General features: G+C 31.4%; 1 protein-coding gene and 1 long non-coding RNA gene across 2 annotated transcripts in view; one reads left to right on the top strand and one right to left on the bottom strand.

Moving 5' to 3' along the window:
* The window catches only part of LOC133187460 (uncharacterized), a 204,496-nt gene that overhangs the window by 142,084 nt on the left and 44,793 nt on the right, over nt 1–17,619 (top strand). The window lies entirely within an intron of this gene.
* LOC133187949 (neuronal acetylcholine receptor subunit alpha-5-like) overlaps nt 1–17,619 on the bottom strand; it is a 40,996-nt gene that overhangs the window by 6,156 nt on the left and 17,221 nt on the right. Inside the window, exon 6 of the mRNA XM_061323345.1 lies at nt 3,668–3,831. Coding sequence (XP_061179329.1) covers nt 3,668–3,831 — 164 coding nt within the window. The remainder of the gene's footprint in view (nt 1–3,667; nt 3,832–17,619) is intronic.

Below are 17,619 nucleotides of genomic sequence, written 5' to 3'. Positions count from 1 at the left end.
ATGATTAATCATGGCTTTGCTATACTTGAGAAGATTTTTACAGATTCATCCAATATATTCCTTTGTAAAACTTTGATTGGCCATTGTGGCTCCACCCTACCGCAAAGGGTCATGAGTTGAACAAAATTGAATGTACACTACCTGAGGATTTTCAATATAAATATGAATTGTCATGACTTTCCTGTTTTTGAGAAGATTTTTTCTATACAGTCCTATGTAAAACAGTGATCGCCAATGTAGCCTTTGGCTCATGTAAGCTAATAAAAGGTATAGGCGTTTTGGAAAATTAAGAACATTATTCTGTAGTGAAAATTATCTTTTTAAGATATGATCCATTGTGCGTATATTAATGAATTTGGTGCAAAAATTTTGGAAAAAATGAATTATTAATCGAAGTTCATGAATGTGTCTTTTTTTAAACAATAAAATTTTTAAAAAAATCAAATGCAAGTCTATTTATCTTTGTGGATCAGTCAGACCAATGTTGACAACATATCCAATAAAAGTGACGTTATTTCCATGCTATTCCTTCAATGTTTCATTTCATGTGCTCTTCTATAATAGCCAAGATATGACGGAAAAATTGTCATAAAATGATTTCTTGTGACATATACCTATATCTTCAACTCTTTCATAAACACTCTATTAAACCTTATTAACTCATGGCTCCTGAAAGAGTAATGTAAATCATGAAGAGTAACGTGTAACGTTTATATATATATATTAGGGATGGCAATTTACCGGTTAACCGATTACTCGGTCGAAACGATGGTAATCGGTTGGCAAATCTGTAATCGGTTAGTCGGAAAAAATTATATATGTGTAAACTTCCTTAGAAATAAATTTTCAAGGTAAAAAAAACAACAACTTTGAATGTTGATAAGTTTTCCACATTTATTTCAGCCTACTTGAAGGTAATTAATTTAGGCTCTCCGAATTGAGGTCGTTGGGGATAATTGGTCAGTTTGTGAAATGTTAATTGCTGTTTAAACAACATGCTGTTAAACTACATGTCCTGTTACCTCTTTAATGATATTAGTTAATTAAAATTACTTTTAAGTACTGTGAACTTATTACTAGGGATGTCAATTTTGTCAATAATTCATATTCGAATATTCAATGAAAGTATTCGAATATATTCGAATATTCGATAAAATAAATAAAATCTGTTTTATTTTAAATATGCATCATCCTACTCACATGAAAGGTTTAGAGTAGGTATACTTATATTGGAAGAAAAACAGTACGGAACCTTTTGTAGGTGTACAATAAGAAATTCCATTCGATATTTGCCAATGTTTGAAACAAATTAAATAATTGATTTAAATGTAGAAAAGTATAATTTTAACAAATGAAACATGTGTATTTATAGTAGCTCCAACTGAGGCGTCTTACAAAAGGCAAGATAGTCGTTACGGTATACTGTTCAGATTTCAATACGTGTAATAAATTACAATTATCTGCCTAATAAGAGATATGATTATAATCTTTGATAGAATGTAAACAAATATTTCCATAGACAATTTTTCTAGGTATTTAACTAATTTCCCGATAATGAATATAAAATTCAGGATTATGTACAACCCGAGATAATCAAGTAATTTACACATTTATCTGAAATTAAGCCCTTTACAATATTAATTACAGACTAATTCTATCGGACATTCATTCAATGATCAATTAATTTTAATTTGATAAGTATATATACTTTTCACGCCTTTTAAACATTATAAGATTTCATTTTGTTGTCCTCGATTCCAGATCCGATCGTATCTAATAAAAACCATGAAAGTACGTTTTGTACTATACATAAAGCATTATTGTACAATTCTTTACACCTTACTCAAAACAAAATACATATAATTTAATAGATCTATAAGATAAGAAAGTATATTGAAAGAAATCAGGCGATCGAAATTGATCGCTAGTAAATTTAAATAGGGATAATTCCAGCACTGTTCTAATCAAAATTTATTAATCACAGTACTTCTATTTATGAAATCTGAAAAACACCGAATATTCGAATCTTAAATTCATATTCGAATATCAACTCATCGAATGAATATTCGAATGTTCGAATATTCGTTGCCATCCCTACTTATTACTATGTGTATCTTACCCGTCTATCTTCTGGAGTTATCTGCCAAATTATATTTTTAAACAAACATTGCAAATTAAGTGTTAGTTCGGTCTCTTTTTCTGTTTATTGTGAAAATGCAAAATGATCTTGCGTAACATCTGGTCTGAAAAATCATCAGTCTTAAATATCAGATGGATTTTCATGGTTTTCTTTTTTTTCTATTGAAATTGAAATATAGCATATAAAGTGTAGTGATCAAGCATATACAAAATATTACTAAGCTTTTTTTTTTTTTTTTTTTTTTTTTTTTTTTTTTTTTTTTAATATTTTCTTGCGTAATATATAAATAGAGCTTACTTGAAAAAAGAGGTCAGGAAAACGTATATTTGATACGATTAACCGGTTAATCGGTCGGAACGTCTTGCGGTTAACCGATTAGCGATTTTGTATTCGATTGCCATCCCTAATATATATATATATATAGAGAGAGAGAGAGAGAGAGAGAGAGAGAGACCTTCATCACCTTTTTCAACTGTTTAAAGAGGTCATTATTTTAAGAACATAGGATAATATATACATAGCCAGTTCTACAAATTGTTAGAATTACTGTGAACTGCTGACTCTACTTGTGTTTATTTCCTCCTTCAGTTCATATGCTAGTATACCTCGTATATAATCGGTTTTTATAAAGAAAATAGTGATAAATCCTGATAACAATAGGAATCATATACAGGACAAAACAAAGACCCCTGGAAACATCTAAGGTAGGATCGAGTGCCTTGGAGAAGTAAGCATCCTCTGTCACACCAGCCGTGAGATCTCTGTATTGATCATGTAAATGAATTAATCCGGATAAATCCATAGACAGTTAATATAATCAAAGGCTTAACACTTGCTATGAAACACATCCATCAATATACGACCAAATAGTAGGCTGTATACGCAAATTAGGTCATGGCCTTTCAAAATATTCACTTTTATCAAGATTGTTAGAAGTCCTGTAACATCAATTTATTTGTCAGTAGACTCCCTTGGTTCGATTTTACTAAGAACATGCTCTTGCGTATAGAATCAGTTGAGAGACATAAGTACCATATGCAGGTGTTTGTTATTGTAATATTACAATAAAAATTGGGGAAGGCGATAGAGAGCTGAAGTAATCCAGTTTGTGATTAATTGTACTTGTTAACCATTATCGTGAAAAATGTATAACGAACAGTAATCACGCTCAAACGTCCACTGAAACAATTCAAATCGGGATCAGAGCAAACACAGAGCTTTAAAAAGCATCAGAGGTGGGATAAGGTGATATGGAGGAGTAACCATCCCCTGTCGGCCAGTAACACGTACCCGTCGTGTGCTTGCATGGAACTTGCAAAATGAGTGAGAGTCAGTAAAACGCCCAAATATTGAAATATATTACCGATGCCGTTTTTTTATTGGGGTATACCGAGACGACATATTATTTTGAGTTCACCTTTTGAGAGCGATTGATTTGTCTAGTGAGTTTGTAAGTTTAACATTTAAATTATTTTTTTTTTTTTTATTTTAACAAAGATAAACCACTGTTGTTGAATGGACACATACCAAATCATTGATAGTATACAGCATGAAGCTCACATTAACGGTGACGACGGCTGATGGACGGACTAGTGTGGAGTAATTTCCGCTGAACAGATCACTCAGTAGCGTGGCTTCTAAGTCTGATGTGTACTGGGTGTGGCCAGGCTGTAGCTGCCATAGGAGTACAACTAAAACGATATATAATTCCAGTACGGTATTGATCTTATAAAAATCCATATTATAACTTAAATAACATAATCCAAAACACATAAATTCCATTTTCTATGACGTTTGAAAAATATCAAGTTGTTCAGAGTCAAAGGGAGGAACATTTTGGTATGGCTAAACTATTGGAAATGATACATTCGAGATGAAAAATGAATTTTTGAAAAATATTTTCCATTTAATCTTGATTCTCCAATAAATTTTCTTTTACTGAAAAAATATTGAAAAATTTGTACAATACCAAATTTCTAAATATAATTCTTTTTCGAATTTTCAGTTATTAATTGCCTTATTTTTTTTTATTGAACTTGAATTTAGCTTGGTTAAGAGAGCGTTTCTTCTTTATTTGTATTAATTAATTTGAGAACTCGTCCTACCTAGATGTGCTCCAAAGACGAAGACACTCTCCTTTTTCATTATCGTTACCAAAATGTGAAACCTGTAGTGAAGTAATTTTTTGTTAAATATGAAGGAAAAGAATTCAATGATAAGAAACGAATAAATGCCAGACAGCTCAAGCAAAAGGTACTATATGATCCGCTATACGGACATGTTTTAGTGTTTGTAATGTGAATTTAAAATATCCTTTTCTAAAAAAGAAAAAAAAAAGTGAACAAATAAATGTAAGTAAATATTTATTAGCAACATTAACAACGCTTATAATAACAGAACATTATTTATTTTTTTATGGCAAAGGATATAAAAATATGAAAAATAAAAACTTACTTGAGATCCGAACAAACTTCTGCTTGATTCCCTATACGCTTATCGCATAATATGATGCAGAACACGCCAAAAAAAGGCAAGTGACAGGCTTAATTTTGTCAAACCCGACCCTTTGCTGAACTTTCAAGTATATCAGTTAAGCATAGAATGCTTTTGGATGCTCATTTACCATGGAATAAGAAAGTACACTATACCCCTAAGCATTGGATGCTTTCACCAAGAAAGGTCATATCCGGTGATGTGTTGAGAAAACGGGGTAGTTAGACGACAATTATGCTCATAAGAATAATTTCGTTAATGCTTAAACATTGAAATTATTTTTTATCAATCTTTCAACTCATTTTCTAAGTTAAAAGTTCTTTTTAAATGCATAAATTTTTGTTATAGATGTGTATATTACCATTCATTACAACTTCTTTATAAAGATTATTAGTAGACGATTTTAGAGTAACGCTATTTTGACGTGTTTTGTTGTGTTTGTTTATAATCCTCTGGTTACCCATTTAAGAAAAAGTTTCAGCGTATTTAAGAATAACAACCGCTGTGGATTCTCTTTTGTACGACAATTTCGATAAAAGTGCGATAGAAAGGTTTAAATAAACATGTGATACAGGGCTTTTGTTGATAATGAAATAAATTAAAGACATGCAAATAAAATTCAACTGCTTACTGACCGACGTTTCTGCTTAGGATTACAATGTTTACCATTTATACATGTTTTTAGCTAATTTTTAACTTCCATAAAATAGATTTAATAAAATATTTCATTTAAAAAGTCCAATTTAATATAGTAGATTATTGTATGACATTTTTGCACTAATAAAATGTTATATTTCTAGAATTTAAATTCTTTATAGGTATAAACATTATTTTAATATATCAAGGTTTTTAATTGTATGTCGCACAATTTGTATTGTGTAATTCGAATAATGTAAAAATTAAATTGTAGTTGATAGTTTTAAAATTTACTTATATTGACCCTAACTCGTTTTCAAAACCTAATGAGTAAGATATCTTTTAAAAATGTTTTGAATCTACACTTGTCAGGAAGCTTTCTTATACACTTCGACTTTTCTGGCTCAGTGGTTCTTGAAAAAAAGATTTTTTACCCAATAATAGCCCAAGTAGCTTATCTTTTCCTTTTCCTTAATTATCAACCCTTGGAAGAAGGCATTGTCCTTCATTTCAAGAAACCTCAATCCCTTCATCCAAGGATTCTTTGTGACAAGTTTGGTTGAAATTGGAACAATTGTTCCTGAGTAGTAGTTAAAAAGATGAAATGTTTACACACGGTAAACGATGCACATCCGCACGACGGCGGACAAAAACAGGCAGCGACAGCTCACCTAAGTGATTCAGGTGGCCTAAAAATTGGAAGTGAGTTATTAAACAAATTTACTTTTTTGTATTTTTATATATATTTTCACATTCTAAAAACGCTTAAAACATATTCTTGTTTAATTTGATCTTAAAATTGATGATTCTGAAACAAATTAGGGTGAGTTAACCATGCATCGGACACATGCCTTGCTTCGGACAACTTTAAGCAATAAACTTTCGTTTAACCTGAGTCTTCCCGTGTTTTTACATGTTTCTGTCTTAAAGGTGAAGATTTAAACTTTTTAATGACGCCGAGTTTTATTTTCATGTTGTGATAAAAATACCACAAGAATGGCCTTGAAATTACGTCATATTTTGCATCATCAAAGGGGAGTAACGAGAATTTTACAATTTTTCAAATTTTAAAGTTGTTCTTTTAAATAGACTTCAACGGAACGAGTCGGGCCTAGGTAAAATTTGTCAATGATTGATAATTTTACAGAAACTTTTTTAAAAAATTACTTCAATGTTTGTATATTATTTTTTAGAGTTGATTTTTACTAGTATGTTTATTTCACCGTACATCGGACACAAATTAACCATGCATCGGACACTTTCCGATGCATGGGTAATCGCTTCCATTTTCATATAAAACCCAATGACAGCTGTTTTTTTATGGAAATAGAAAACAAAAACTTTAAATTTTAAGTGAAAATACAAGACATCGATATATGATGACTAGAAGTGGACTCAATTTATTTCTTTAAACTAGATGATGATAACCCACGAGACAAAGGCGCGAGTTGCCATATTACTAGCATTGAAAAGCTTTTCTAAGGCCATGTGTTGCATCTAAAATCTCTTCAAATTTGTGGATCGAAATAGTCATTCAAATCTAACTAGAAGTTTAATTTTTTAATAAAGGATAAAAATATTTCGATATCACTAATTTTAAAGCACAAGGTCAAGGTATGATATTTTCTGGTTTAAATACCGCATGTCCGATGCATGGTGAATATTGTCCGATCCATGGTGAATTCTGACTTGTTTCGAAAAAATCGGGTTTTAATGATATTTTCTTAATAAATAGCACACGACTGTGTCAAAAAAATTTATATTTTAAACACATACTACATGTTAAGTTCCATTTAGATAATATTCGGTCGGTAGCGATATCGCTAGAACTTGCTGAAGTGCGAGGGTGCCCGATGCATGGTGAATTCACCCTATGGCAAATTGATTAAATCACCAGATTAACTGGCATTTCGTAAGTCAAAATCGTCTATCCTAAATTTTTAATTAAAGTAAGCTGTTTTGACAAGTTTTTAAACAATATTATGTTTCTAAAATTTTCTTTACACGTGTTTCTTCCCGCTTTCCTCCGGTAATTTATAACCATACAATACGAAGCTCAAAGAATGTTATTTTTTATTAACAACAAGGAACTAGACATTCATTTGCTATATACGCTGTCCTCTGATATTTCGTTCTACAAGTAAATCTGGTACGATAAAATAATTACATACCCAATAATGCATAATCCCATGATAGAATCTCCCTATGAGTCACTTTGTTGTTCATCAATACGATCGAGCACAACCACATTAGATGAATTGAATGTCTGCATTAAAAATCACTTAGAGATTTCATAAATTATCTATTTGAAGTTCTTGGTACATAAATAGTACAGAAGAATATAATTGATGTCGGTTGATATTTTTTTTAGTATTTTTCATATTAGCAGAGTTTAGTAGTTTTTCTGTTTGAGTTTCCATAGGGTTATAATACAAATAAGTAAAAAAAAAATACTACAGGAAAGACTTGGTATTGAATTTTCTACTTATATTTATAACTATATCAGTTTTATTTCTATTCAATTTTATAAATTCTTGCAATAAAAAGAACTTAGAAAGCAGTTAAGATTGCTAAAAATTTTTTTTGATATTTTAACAAACTATGAACATGAGTTTAATCCCTATAATTACTCGGCTTCCCACACATCACCGGTACGACCTTTCTTTGTAGGAAGTATCTGATGCTTGGAAGTATACTGTACTTTCTTGAACTTAATGAAAATAAAATCTACATCCGTAATTTACGTATTTTACATACTTCATACACCGGAAAGTTCACCAAGAGGTCGAGCTCACTGTAGGACGCGAATCTGTTTACATGTTAATGAACCTAAAACTTAATAATAATTTAAAGAGGGAAATGAGATGAGCAAGGACAAATTTTTAATTTTCTATATATATGTAATCTTCTCTATCTATTTATTTCTGTTTTGTTCAAGCTTTTATTTCTTTTACCGATATCGTATACTAAGATTTTTTTTTAAATCTTCTAAGTTAGGCATTTTTAGGCATATGTTGCAACAGTCCGTACAAGTGTATAAGTTGTGTTTTTGTCCTTTAAATGTAAGGATAAAAGCCATTTTCTGTATTGACTTCAACTTTTATATGGGAGCTGTGGAAAGCATAGTCTCAGAATATCTCAAAACTCTCTATGACAAAAGTCTTTGATTCCGTACACAGTACAGTTAGGGTGCCCAAAGGAAATATCGGCTATTTCTTGCGATAGAAAATATATTTTTAATCAGGATGGCGATTCTTTCTAGTCCTTTACGAATATCGGACAAATGTAATTATGGTTATTAACTACATATGGAGTATGATTAGATTTGATTTTCTATTTAGACTTGTCACGTGATGTGGCACTCACTTATGTTATTTTTCATCAAAACCTTTTTATTCGTAGATATATGCAATTTCTATCATATTTTTGCTAGAAAAAGATTTCAGATGGGGTTTGTGATTTCTTCTTATATATCATTCCTTTCTAGTTTTTTTTTTTTTCTTCTGAAAGAATCACTGCTAAACAATAAATTACTTACGTTTATATTTAATAGCCATGACTTTGATAAAATTGAAATGTTTACTCATTCTTATTCACCCTTCTTGTATATCTAATGTTTCTAACATTTTCCTTTCGAAATTTCAAAAGAGCTAATCTTCTAACATATATTTGTCTTCCTTATCTATGTATTAAATATTCTATTAAAAAAAATCCTTATCAATGTCATGATATTCTCTTTGGAACACAATTTACGTATTTTTTAATTTGACAAGATCGTCAAATATTCATTACATGCAGGACCTTGCTGTATCTAGTAATCATTTAAATAAGGACACCCTTGTCCTCGTTTAACTTTAAATATGTCAATGACGTTCATGTACCTAAGGTGAAAATAATTCGATAATATCGAAAAGTAACACCACGTTCTTGTTTCCAGTGTTTCAGCATCATGCATTTATTAATGAAAATCTTTATCTATTTTGCTTATACATGTACTTTTAAAATATTTTTTTCGATATATCGATACGAAAGTAGGTTTATAAAAAACTTATGCTGTCAACAAATCCTTCTTGCGACTGTTTCCTTATTCTTCATCTTCCCCAAAAAAGAAAATCTAACTTAAAACTGCGGATAATGCAACAAATCCTTCAAAACATCTTTCGAAGAACAAGAGGATAATAATTATCCATATTAGTAATTAGTAGGCATCCTCACATAGTGCTAATTCAATATTTTTAAGCCATGACCCCCGGGAAAGGGTGGGATCACAAATTCACAATAGGGTGTCAAAGTTATGTCAATTATTTGGAAGTTTTTTTTTTTTCAAGAGTATCAGGCCATTTTAAATCAAATGCAAATTTTTATAAGCTTTGCGGATATTTTTTTTTCTTTGGTTCAGATATTGAACCCTGGGGTAAGGTTGAGGCTAAAACCGGTATCAAATATTAGACAATGCATTTAAACAGGAAGTATGTTCATAAAAAACTTCCTCTCCACAGTAACAAGATAATGCAAGTCATATTGGTATTGAAGCGTCCCCATGCTGTGTGGTTTCAGGTCGATTATGGTGTAATCTTTGGGGCTAGGATGACGACACATCATGTTGCTATTTTGGACTGGAAAAAAGGAGAGTAATCTTTTAAAAATCTTTCAAAAAACAACAGAGCCAAGTTGACTCTGGTGAGCGTTGTTGTCCCTGGGTCTTTTGCCTCTATAACCAAAGCTAGATCTAATTTTTCATTTGACATTTTGACTTAAAGTTTGAAGTGAAAGTCCGATTAACTATCTATCAATACTAGAAAAGCAATATGTTCTATCAACAATTAACCTCTTGAAACCATTGTCACATCTGTTTCGATCGCTCAGGTCAGTTCATTTTATATGAAGCAATGATTTGTACCTACAATAATATAACTGAGCTTGATATTTTAGCGCTTTGTATAAAGTGCGATTATTACTGATAGATGATCACAGCATATTGATTGTAAACACATGTATTAATTGAATGTAGATAAAGAAACTTTTGCCTAATAAGATTATGAACGAATTCTCTAAATTTTGAATACAGAGTATGCTTACATTTGTTGTATGTAAACCATTTAAGATTTTTTTTCAGATTGAACACCGTTTATTGTCTTCATCTTTTTTACAGTCACATATATTAAATATAATAAACAATCTAAAACTAAAGAATACAGCATGAATCATATTGCTCGGAGTATTTACCAACACCATTGTACACGGTAGAATACTTATTCACCAGCTGATTTATTTACTGACTTCCATGTCTATTGGATTAGCAATGTAGAATGTGATATACAAATATCAACATTAAAAAGGATGTTGTATGTAATGGAAACAAGTATTGATGAGTCTTCATGAAAAGTATGGAGATAACGAACAGTATTCAAGCTCAAAAAGTCCATTAAAAATACAAATTTTGGAGCAGAGCAAACACTGACCTCTAAAACATTAGAGGTGGGATCAGGTGGCATGGAGGAGTAAGCAGCCCCTGCCGACCATTCACACCCGCTGTGTGCTCCTCGTCACGATCGGGAAATAAAGGAAAAATCCGTCGACAATTCAGTGTGTAAATAATGGTCTAACAATTAGTATGAAAAACGTCAGTCAGCATTTGACTTAATGATAAATTGTATTTGCTGACAAGGTCATTGTATCGACCATAGAACTTAACCAAATGACGACTTTAAACGAGACTGCTGAAATTCTTGTTTCATCATCTTGTTTGTCAATAACTTACCTCGTTTTAGAAATTGTTCACACGCATGTTCAAATCAACTGAGAGATATAAACCCCGTATGCAGGTGATGAAGGTATATTACTACATTTATTCATCATTTTCTTTGGTTCTTCACAACAAAAACAATTTCAATTCCTTTTTTTTATCAAGAGACAATTTTGTTTCTATGTGCTTAATTCTAAAATAATTATTTTGTGATATTGTCCTATATATGTATATTAAATACATGCATAATAGTCTCAAGAGCCCTCTATACACTGTACACTAAATAGTTCTGATTTTGTGGTATTTTTATGCAAATAGAGTAATCTGCAAATTAAAATTTACAGTTTCCACTTAAATTGGGATCAAATCAAGCATTCATAAAATTTTAACAGACGAAAATAAATACTGTGAAATCATATATTTTCGTAGGGTCAAATTTTCGAGTTTTGAAGAATAAGCATTGGTTCTCGGGGTTCTCTCGGGGATTTGATTTCGTGGTTGGGGAAGTAGTCTCTACATATCCCGAAAACAACGACAAATAACCCACCACGAAAACTATTGATTTCACAGTAGTTTGAACTCTTCATTTGAAAGTATTTTGCCCATTTACATGTAAGTAAACAACAGTGATTTCTGTTCATCAGTACTTTATTGTCTTTGAACATTTTCCTGACGGTAAGTACGAGGTACCATATGTTGAAAATGTATTTAGATAAGCTCAATATTTACACTCTACACTTTACACTCTATAATATTTTCGATGCCCAAAAAATCTTTTCCTTTAGTTACAAAGGGTCCTTAAATGGGGTCAGATTGATTCGTTATTTACGAGATCAATACGCTTATGCTTTTATTTTCCTTCTTTAATTATTATTTATGCAATACATAATAGTGCCAGTTTTTCTAATTTTCTACATTCTGTACGCGGTAAAATTAATCTACAGATAGCAGTTCTACCACATTTGTTTTGTAGTTAAGTTAATTCATCTTTCCTCACCGCCAGCCAAGGGAAAACAAATACCCTTGTAACATTCCCAATAAATTTAGTAGACAAATAACAAGGAAAATGTTATCAAAAAAAATTGTGGCGATCAAACATTTAGTAAAAAATAGGTCTTTCAACTAATTTTTCATATTGCAGCTATGGTAAAAAAAAATTGATATAAGGATTTATAGGTATGTTAAATTCTCAAACTAGAATATAATCTACACTAATAACCAATTAAAACATTTAAAAAAAAATTAATCATCATTAGTTGTATGATGTGTTTTAATGAAAGGTAACTCAGGTCTAAAAAAAGACCAACAAATTGCTGATGTATGAGTTATCGTGTATAGGAACGGCTTTTTGGCTGCTTTCTATTATTGTTGTGTACACAAAATGGTTTCTTATATTCTTGAGTACACAAAAGGCTTGATCAAAACAATGAGATTGTCTTCACTCTACCTGGAATAAGTAGATCAAAATGAATGTGAAACGGACTTTATTCAAGATTCATAACTCTCTTCGACAGTTTTCTGAAGAAGAAAATATGCAGTAATATTTTTGCTTCTTCGTTAATGATTATATCTTTCAACAATTAAATGCAATGATTAATTATCATTAATATTATCATTGAAAATTCCGCTTGTAAAATAATATATAATGTCGATAAGTACGTGACAAATTTGTTTAACATTTGTGCTGATAACTTAAACCACAAATCACCATTGACGGTGAAGGAATACTTGGAGAACGCGGAAAATTGCACCTGCTGTAAACAAGTTCTAGTAATGAGTTATCGTTCTTTACATCGAACCCTACCGGCAGCTGAAAGGCCTATAAGAACACGATAGATCACATTTCATATACCACACAGTGAAATATTCTAATACTAGTTTGTAACTTGTGAATAAGACTGGACTACAGAGAAAAAAAACCAGTTCGCCTCTTCTGGAGTATATTCTTAAAAACACTCTTCTACTTTTTAACGAGAATGACAAAGGGTGAAGATAGCGAACAGTGATCGATCTCATAAGAACTTCAGACAATACAAAACTTTGGACAAGGCATAAACACGGACCCCTGGAAATTCCAGAGGTGGGATCAGGTGCCTTGGAGGAATAAGCATCTCCTGTTGACCGATAACACCCGCCTTGAGCCTTATGTCTTAATTAAGTAGAAGGAACATTCCGTAGTCAAATTAGGTAAAAAACAAAGGTCAAACAATTGGTAGGAAACAAGTCAGCCAAAAATACGACCCAATAATAGGTTATATTTGCTAACAAGGTCAAGAATTACCATAGAATTTACCGAATGCTGACTTTAAACAAGTTGTTGAAATCTCTGTAACATCAACTTATATATGAGTAGCCTGCCTTGGTGTAAAAAATTATAGTACTCAGAGCATGCACTTGAGTAGCGAATGAGTTGGGAGACATAAAAACCAAATGCATGCGATAGCGAAATATTATTACATAAATAAGGAAAGTTGACAATGGATAAGCTGAAGTCATCTCTCGTTTGTCACACAATTTAGTTGTTAGTTGGCATTTGTCGTCTAAAGTCAGTATAACATCCAAATATGAAGTAGATGTGGCAGACTCTGTTTTGTCTTTTATTTCAAGTTCACTGAGATAAATTGAGTCGACAATAAATGGAAATAAGTATTGTTAATTGATAATACGTCGTCGATATATCTGAATGTTAAGTTGAAGGCCACGGAATGTGTTTTCCTCTTTTCATGATCATGTAGACGTTTTTGAATAAATTCTGCTTCATTGCCTGACGCCACGTGCGTCAGGCAGTATAAGGATCAAAATGTCCATGGTCTGAAACTAAGCGATCATACTTATTGAGCTAGATTTTGTGCAAGCTAATTTACATCGGAATTTGTAACCTGCATTTAAACAAATACAGTTTGTAGAAGAAAGAATCATTACTGATGCAAAATAGTGCTGTGTTTACTTCCTTCAGTTTTTTTTTTTTTTAATGCACCTGTTTATTCTTTGCGATTCTTTATACGGACATGTTCGTGTTACATTTTTTTTCTGCGTTTTCAAATTACTGGATCAGTCCATTTGTCTTCTACGAAAGAGGTGACACAATCATTTCGCGCCAAATGTCACAAGTAAATTATCTTGGCGCCTTTTTCTTGGATTGTTCTATCGAATGGGTGTGATAATTCTATGGAAATAAATAAAGTTTGTTCTTTAACCTGATTCTTAAGCTTCAGATTTTTTTTATTAACTGCCAATTTTATCTCATTAAAAAACACATTGTATATGCGCAGGCAACACAAAAGCTATGGATTTGCTGATTATTCTTATTATTTTGTTTCCCGGTTACCCCTTAAGTGGACTAGTCCATTCATAAACAAACTCCCTCCGCCTAGTAAATGGGACGTCCCTTCTTGATTCAGTCTGTTTCCCCCTCTCAATATTACAAAATAATGTACGGTACAAAGTAAGCTTTTTAACTAGCTAAAAAAGTCAGCCAGTAGCATATTATTCAATCCCATTTCAAGAAACAGTTGTCTACGATATCAAAAAGCATACTTTTTTAATTTATCTGAGGAATGATTGTATGAAGTGTTGAAAAGTTGTACATTTTGATGTTGTATATTTTTGACAAATTTTGTAGTTTCAGATTTTCTAAAAGTTTTTTTTTTTAGAGTTTTTAAGGATACATGTCTGATTTACACCACTTCTAGAGTATGTTGTAGCACAGTACCTCAGGAGTTTCTCCTTAACAGCAGTCAATATTTTGTTAAGGAGTAAAGATAGGGGCCTGGAAGAACATTGGACGCGGCAATATATCTTGGTTTGTAAGAATTTTTATAAAGTTTAGGAATCCAGTATAGGTAGGGTAGATCAAACTCACCTTGGTTGACTGGAATGTTTAAGGTATGATACACTGAAATGTGATTTTGAAGAATTTCATCCTTTGAAAGCGAACTGCGAGTGTAAATAGGATTTCCAGACGTAGAATTAAAATCAAGCTCTTCGAAAAAAATACAATTATAATAATGAGCCTTACAAACAAAGACAAAAATGTTATCAGCCTTGTCTGCTGGAACCATTACATCATTACATAATTGCATATTGTTCATGTAGTCTTTTAAGTTCTTTATTAACCTCCGATTTAGTGAAAACGGAAGGATAGATGGTTTGCATTTTTCCTTTTAATTTTCTTATACGATTCTTTAATACATGTCTAAAACGTTTAATCCATTCTGACAGAGTGTTCAGGTCTTCTTTTTCATATTTATCCCAACGTTTGGCATAATTTTTGACAGAATTCATAACAGAAATGTTCTGTCGTCAATTGAAAGATCGGGGTTCCCTGTATTGAGGACCTTTTACGATGATTGATTTTTCATTTTCAACTCTATTATCATCATTAGTAATGACGTATCCAGCGGGACTGTAGTTGAAAAAAGAAGAAGAGCAAGAACACTTAGGATGATTTTGTTTTAGATGTTCAATATCTAGGCACTGTAGGGTTTGTTTGTAATTGAAAAGTTTGGAAGCAACAGTTTGGGGATATCTGTAGGAAATGCAGGATGAAGACTTGAAATTGAAATATGGTGGAATGTAAGACTGCACTTTTTTATGATTAAGAATGTAACTTATGTTATCAGCATCTATTCCTTTGTTGGCAAATTTAAGATTAAGGAACCGACAGGTATGGTCAGAATTATCTTCCGACACACGTAGGGGCAACATCCATAATCACAAACACTAGCTTGTATTCTGCAGTTGAAGAATATAAGTATGGACTTGCTTAAGCTTCTTCAAAGAGTCCATTCAAAAATTTCAAGGAAACCGAATACAGTTTAGTGTGAATGTGATGAAGACTTAATTGTTCATTGACGTAAGGTAAAAGTTAATCAAAAGAGACATCCATGTATAATTGGTTTATTGTATGATCGACGCCCAACTACGCTTACGTCTAGGTGAGTTTCGAAAATGTCCCATCACATTTACATTGGCACATTGTGTGCTTGAAATATTCCCTACATTATTTATGTGGTCATTTAAACCATAAGGGAAGAGCGCGCCTAGTTTTCTGATTCAGAATTCTTCTCGTTGTCCTTGGATCGGAATACTCAAAGTTGGACTATTAGTAGGGTGATATATTTTCTGTCCAAAATTCGAACTTTCATAGAAAGAATACAGTGGTAAGGTAATTGAAATGATTATAAAGATGCTGATGCCCCCCACTGTTTATTTCAAACCTATGCCCCGACATTCTTTTCTTAAGTGAACCCTTTGTTTCCCCAATACATGTTTATAAGATAGTGAACATAAATAAACACTACGTACATTGTACAATGGCTTTTGGCACGTAATTACTGATATTTTTAAGAGGTCTTCAGAGGATTCTTCATTCTTTCCACTTTGATCTCCGCTTTTTTATAAACAGCTTAACAGCAATTGTTTAACAATATTCTAATCGGCTTGGCCAAGATTAGGTGCCCATTTCCAACTAAATGATGTTATATAGATGTAACTCTTTATAGTTACATCTAATCTAAATGTCTTTTGTTGCATTGCAAAGATCAGAATGAGATGTTTCCATTGGTATATAATATCATATATACAGTATCTGCATTTTTGAAGAAAACAACAGAATAAAGTCAAAGATTCATAATTTTTGAAGCGTTATGCTGTTGCACTTGATTTTTTACATTTTAAATAATGGTTAATTAAAATTATTTTGAATGAAACATTCCAAAATAAAAGTACTTTATTATAGAGAAATCATTCTGGTTAAGTTTATTTTTTGCAGAAAAGAAAAAGGATAAAAATAGTGGAAATTATGAAAAAATGTGTGCAAATATACCTTTGTTATATAATTTAAGATTTATCAATGTTGGAATAAATGCATAATTTCTATCAAAAAAGAGCAAATATAATTTGTTTAAAACTTTTTATTTAACTTAATTAAAAAAGTACTATGAGAAAAATATAGTGGTTATATTGTAAAATGCCTGTGCATTTTGTATTTTATTTTCCATACTGGTATAATATTTTGTATAGTCCGTAGCCCCATATTTCATTATAGTTTGTGTTCAACAAAAGAATGTAGAATTAATCATGCTCTTGTTTAATATTTTCACAGTTACCAGTAAAGTAAAAAACAGTAATGAATAGCTTTTGCGCTAACACGAAAAGAAGTTATAGAAGAATGATTGGTGTCCGTAGCCCTGTATAGTCCGTAGCTCCAATATAATAACTTCCAGAAAAAGTCATATACATTATTGATACAATAACTCCAATACAAAAATGTGTTTATTCAAACAAATGCAATGTTTTTAAATACAAATATCACTGTAATTAAACATAAAATATCTGACAATTAACATTTTTCAACTAAAGGCTTGCTTCTGTAGTCTGTCCTGTTATGTTTGTGGTCGCAACAAATTTCTAAATCTACATGATGAAGTTTTCCTTCTTGTGATACATACTATCAATCCATTTACAATGATTAGCATTGGAATATTTTTAAAAGAATATTTAGCCACACAAATCCTACTTACAAAAGGGCTACGGACTCTACAAATAAATTTAGCAAATTTACAGACCATATAACCGTACTTCTGTATTAGCAAGAGATTTT

Source organism: Saccostrea echinata, unplaced genomic scaffold, assembly GCF_033153115.1.
Source record: "Saccostrea echinata isolate AGI-Se365-2 ecotype Australia unplaced genomic scaffold, CSIRO_AGI_Sech_v1 ptg000015l, whole genome shotgun sequence".
NCBI lineage: Eukaryota > Metazoa > Mollusca > Bivalvia > Ostreida > Ostreidae > Saccostrea > Saccostrea echinata.
Note: the sequence above shows the minus strand (reverse complement) of the source record. Positions and strands in the feature narration are given on the sequence as shown.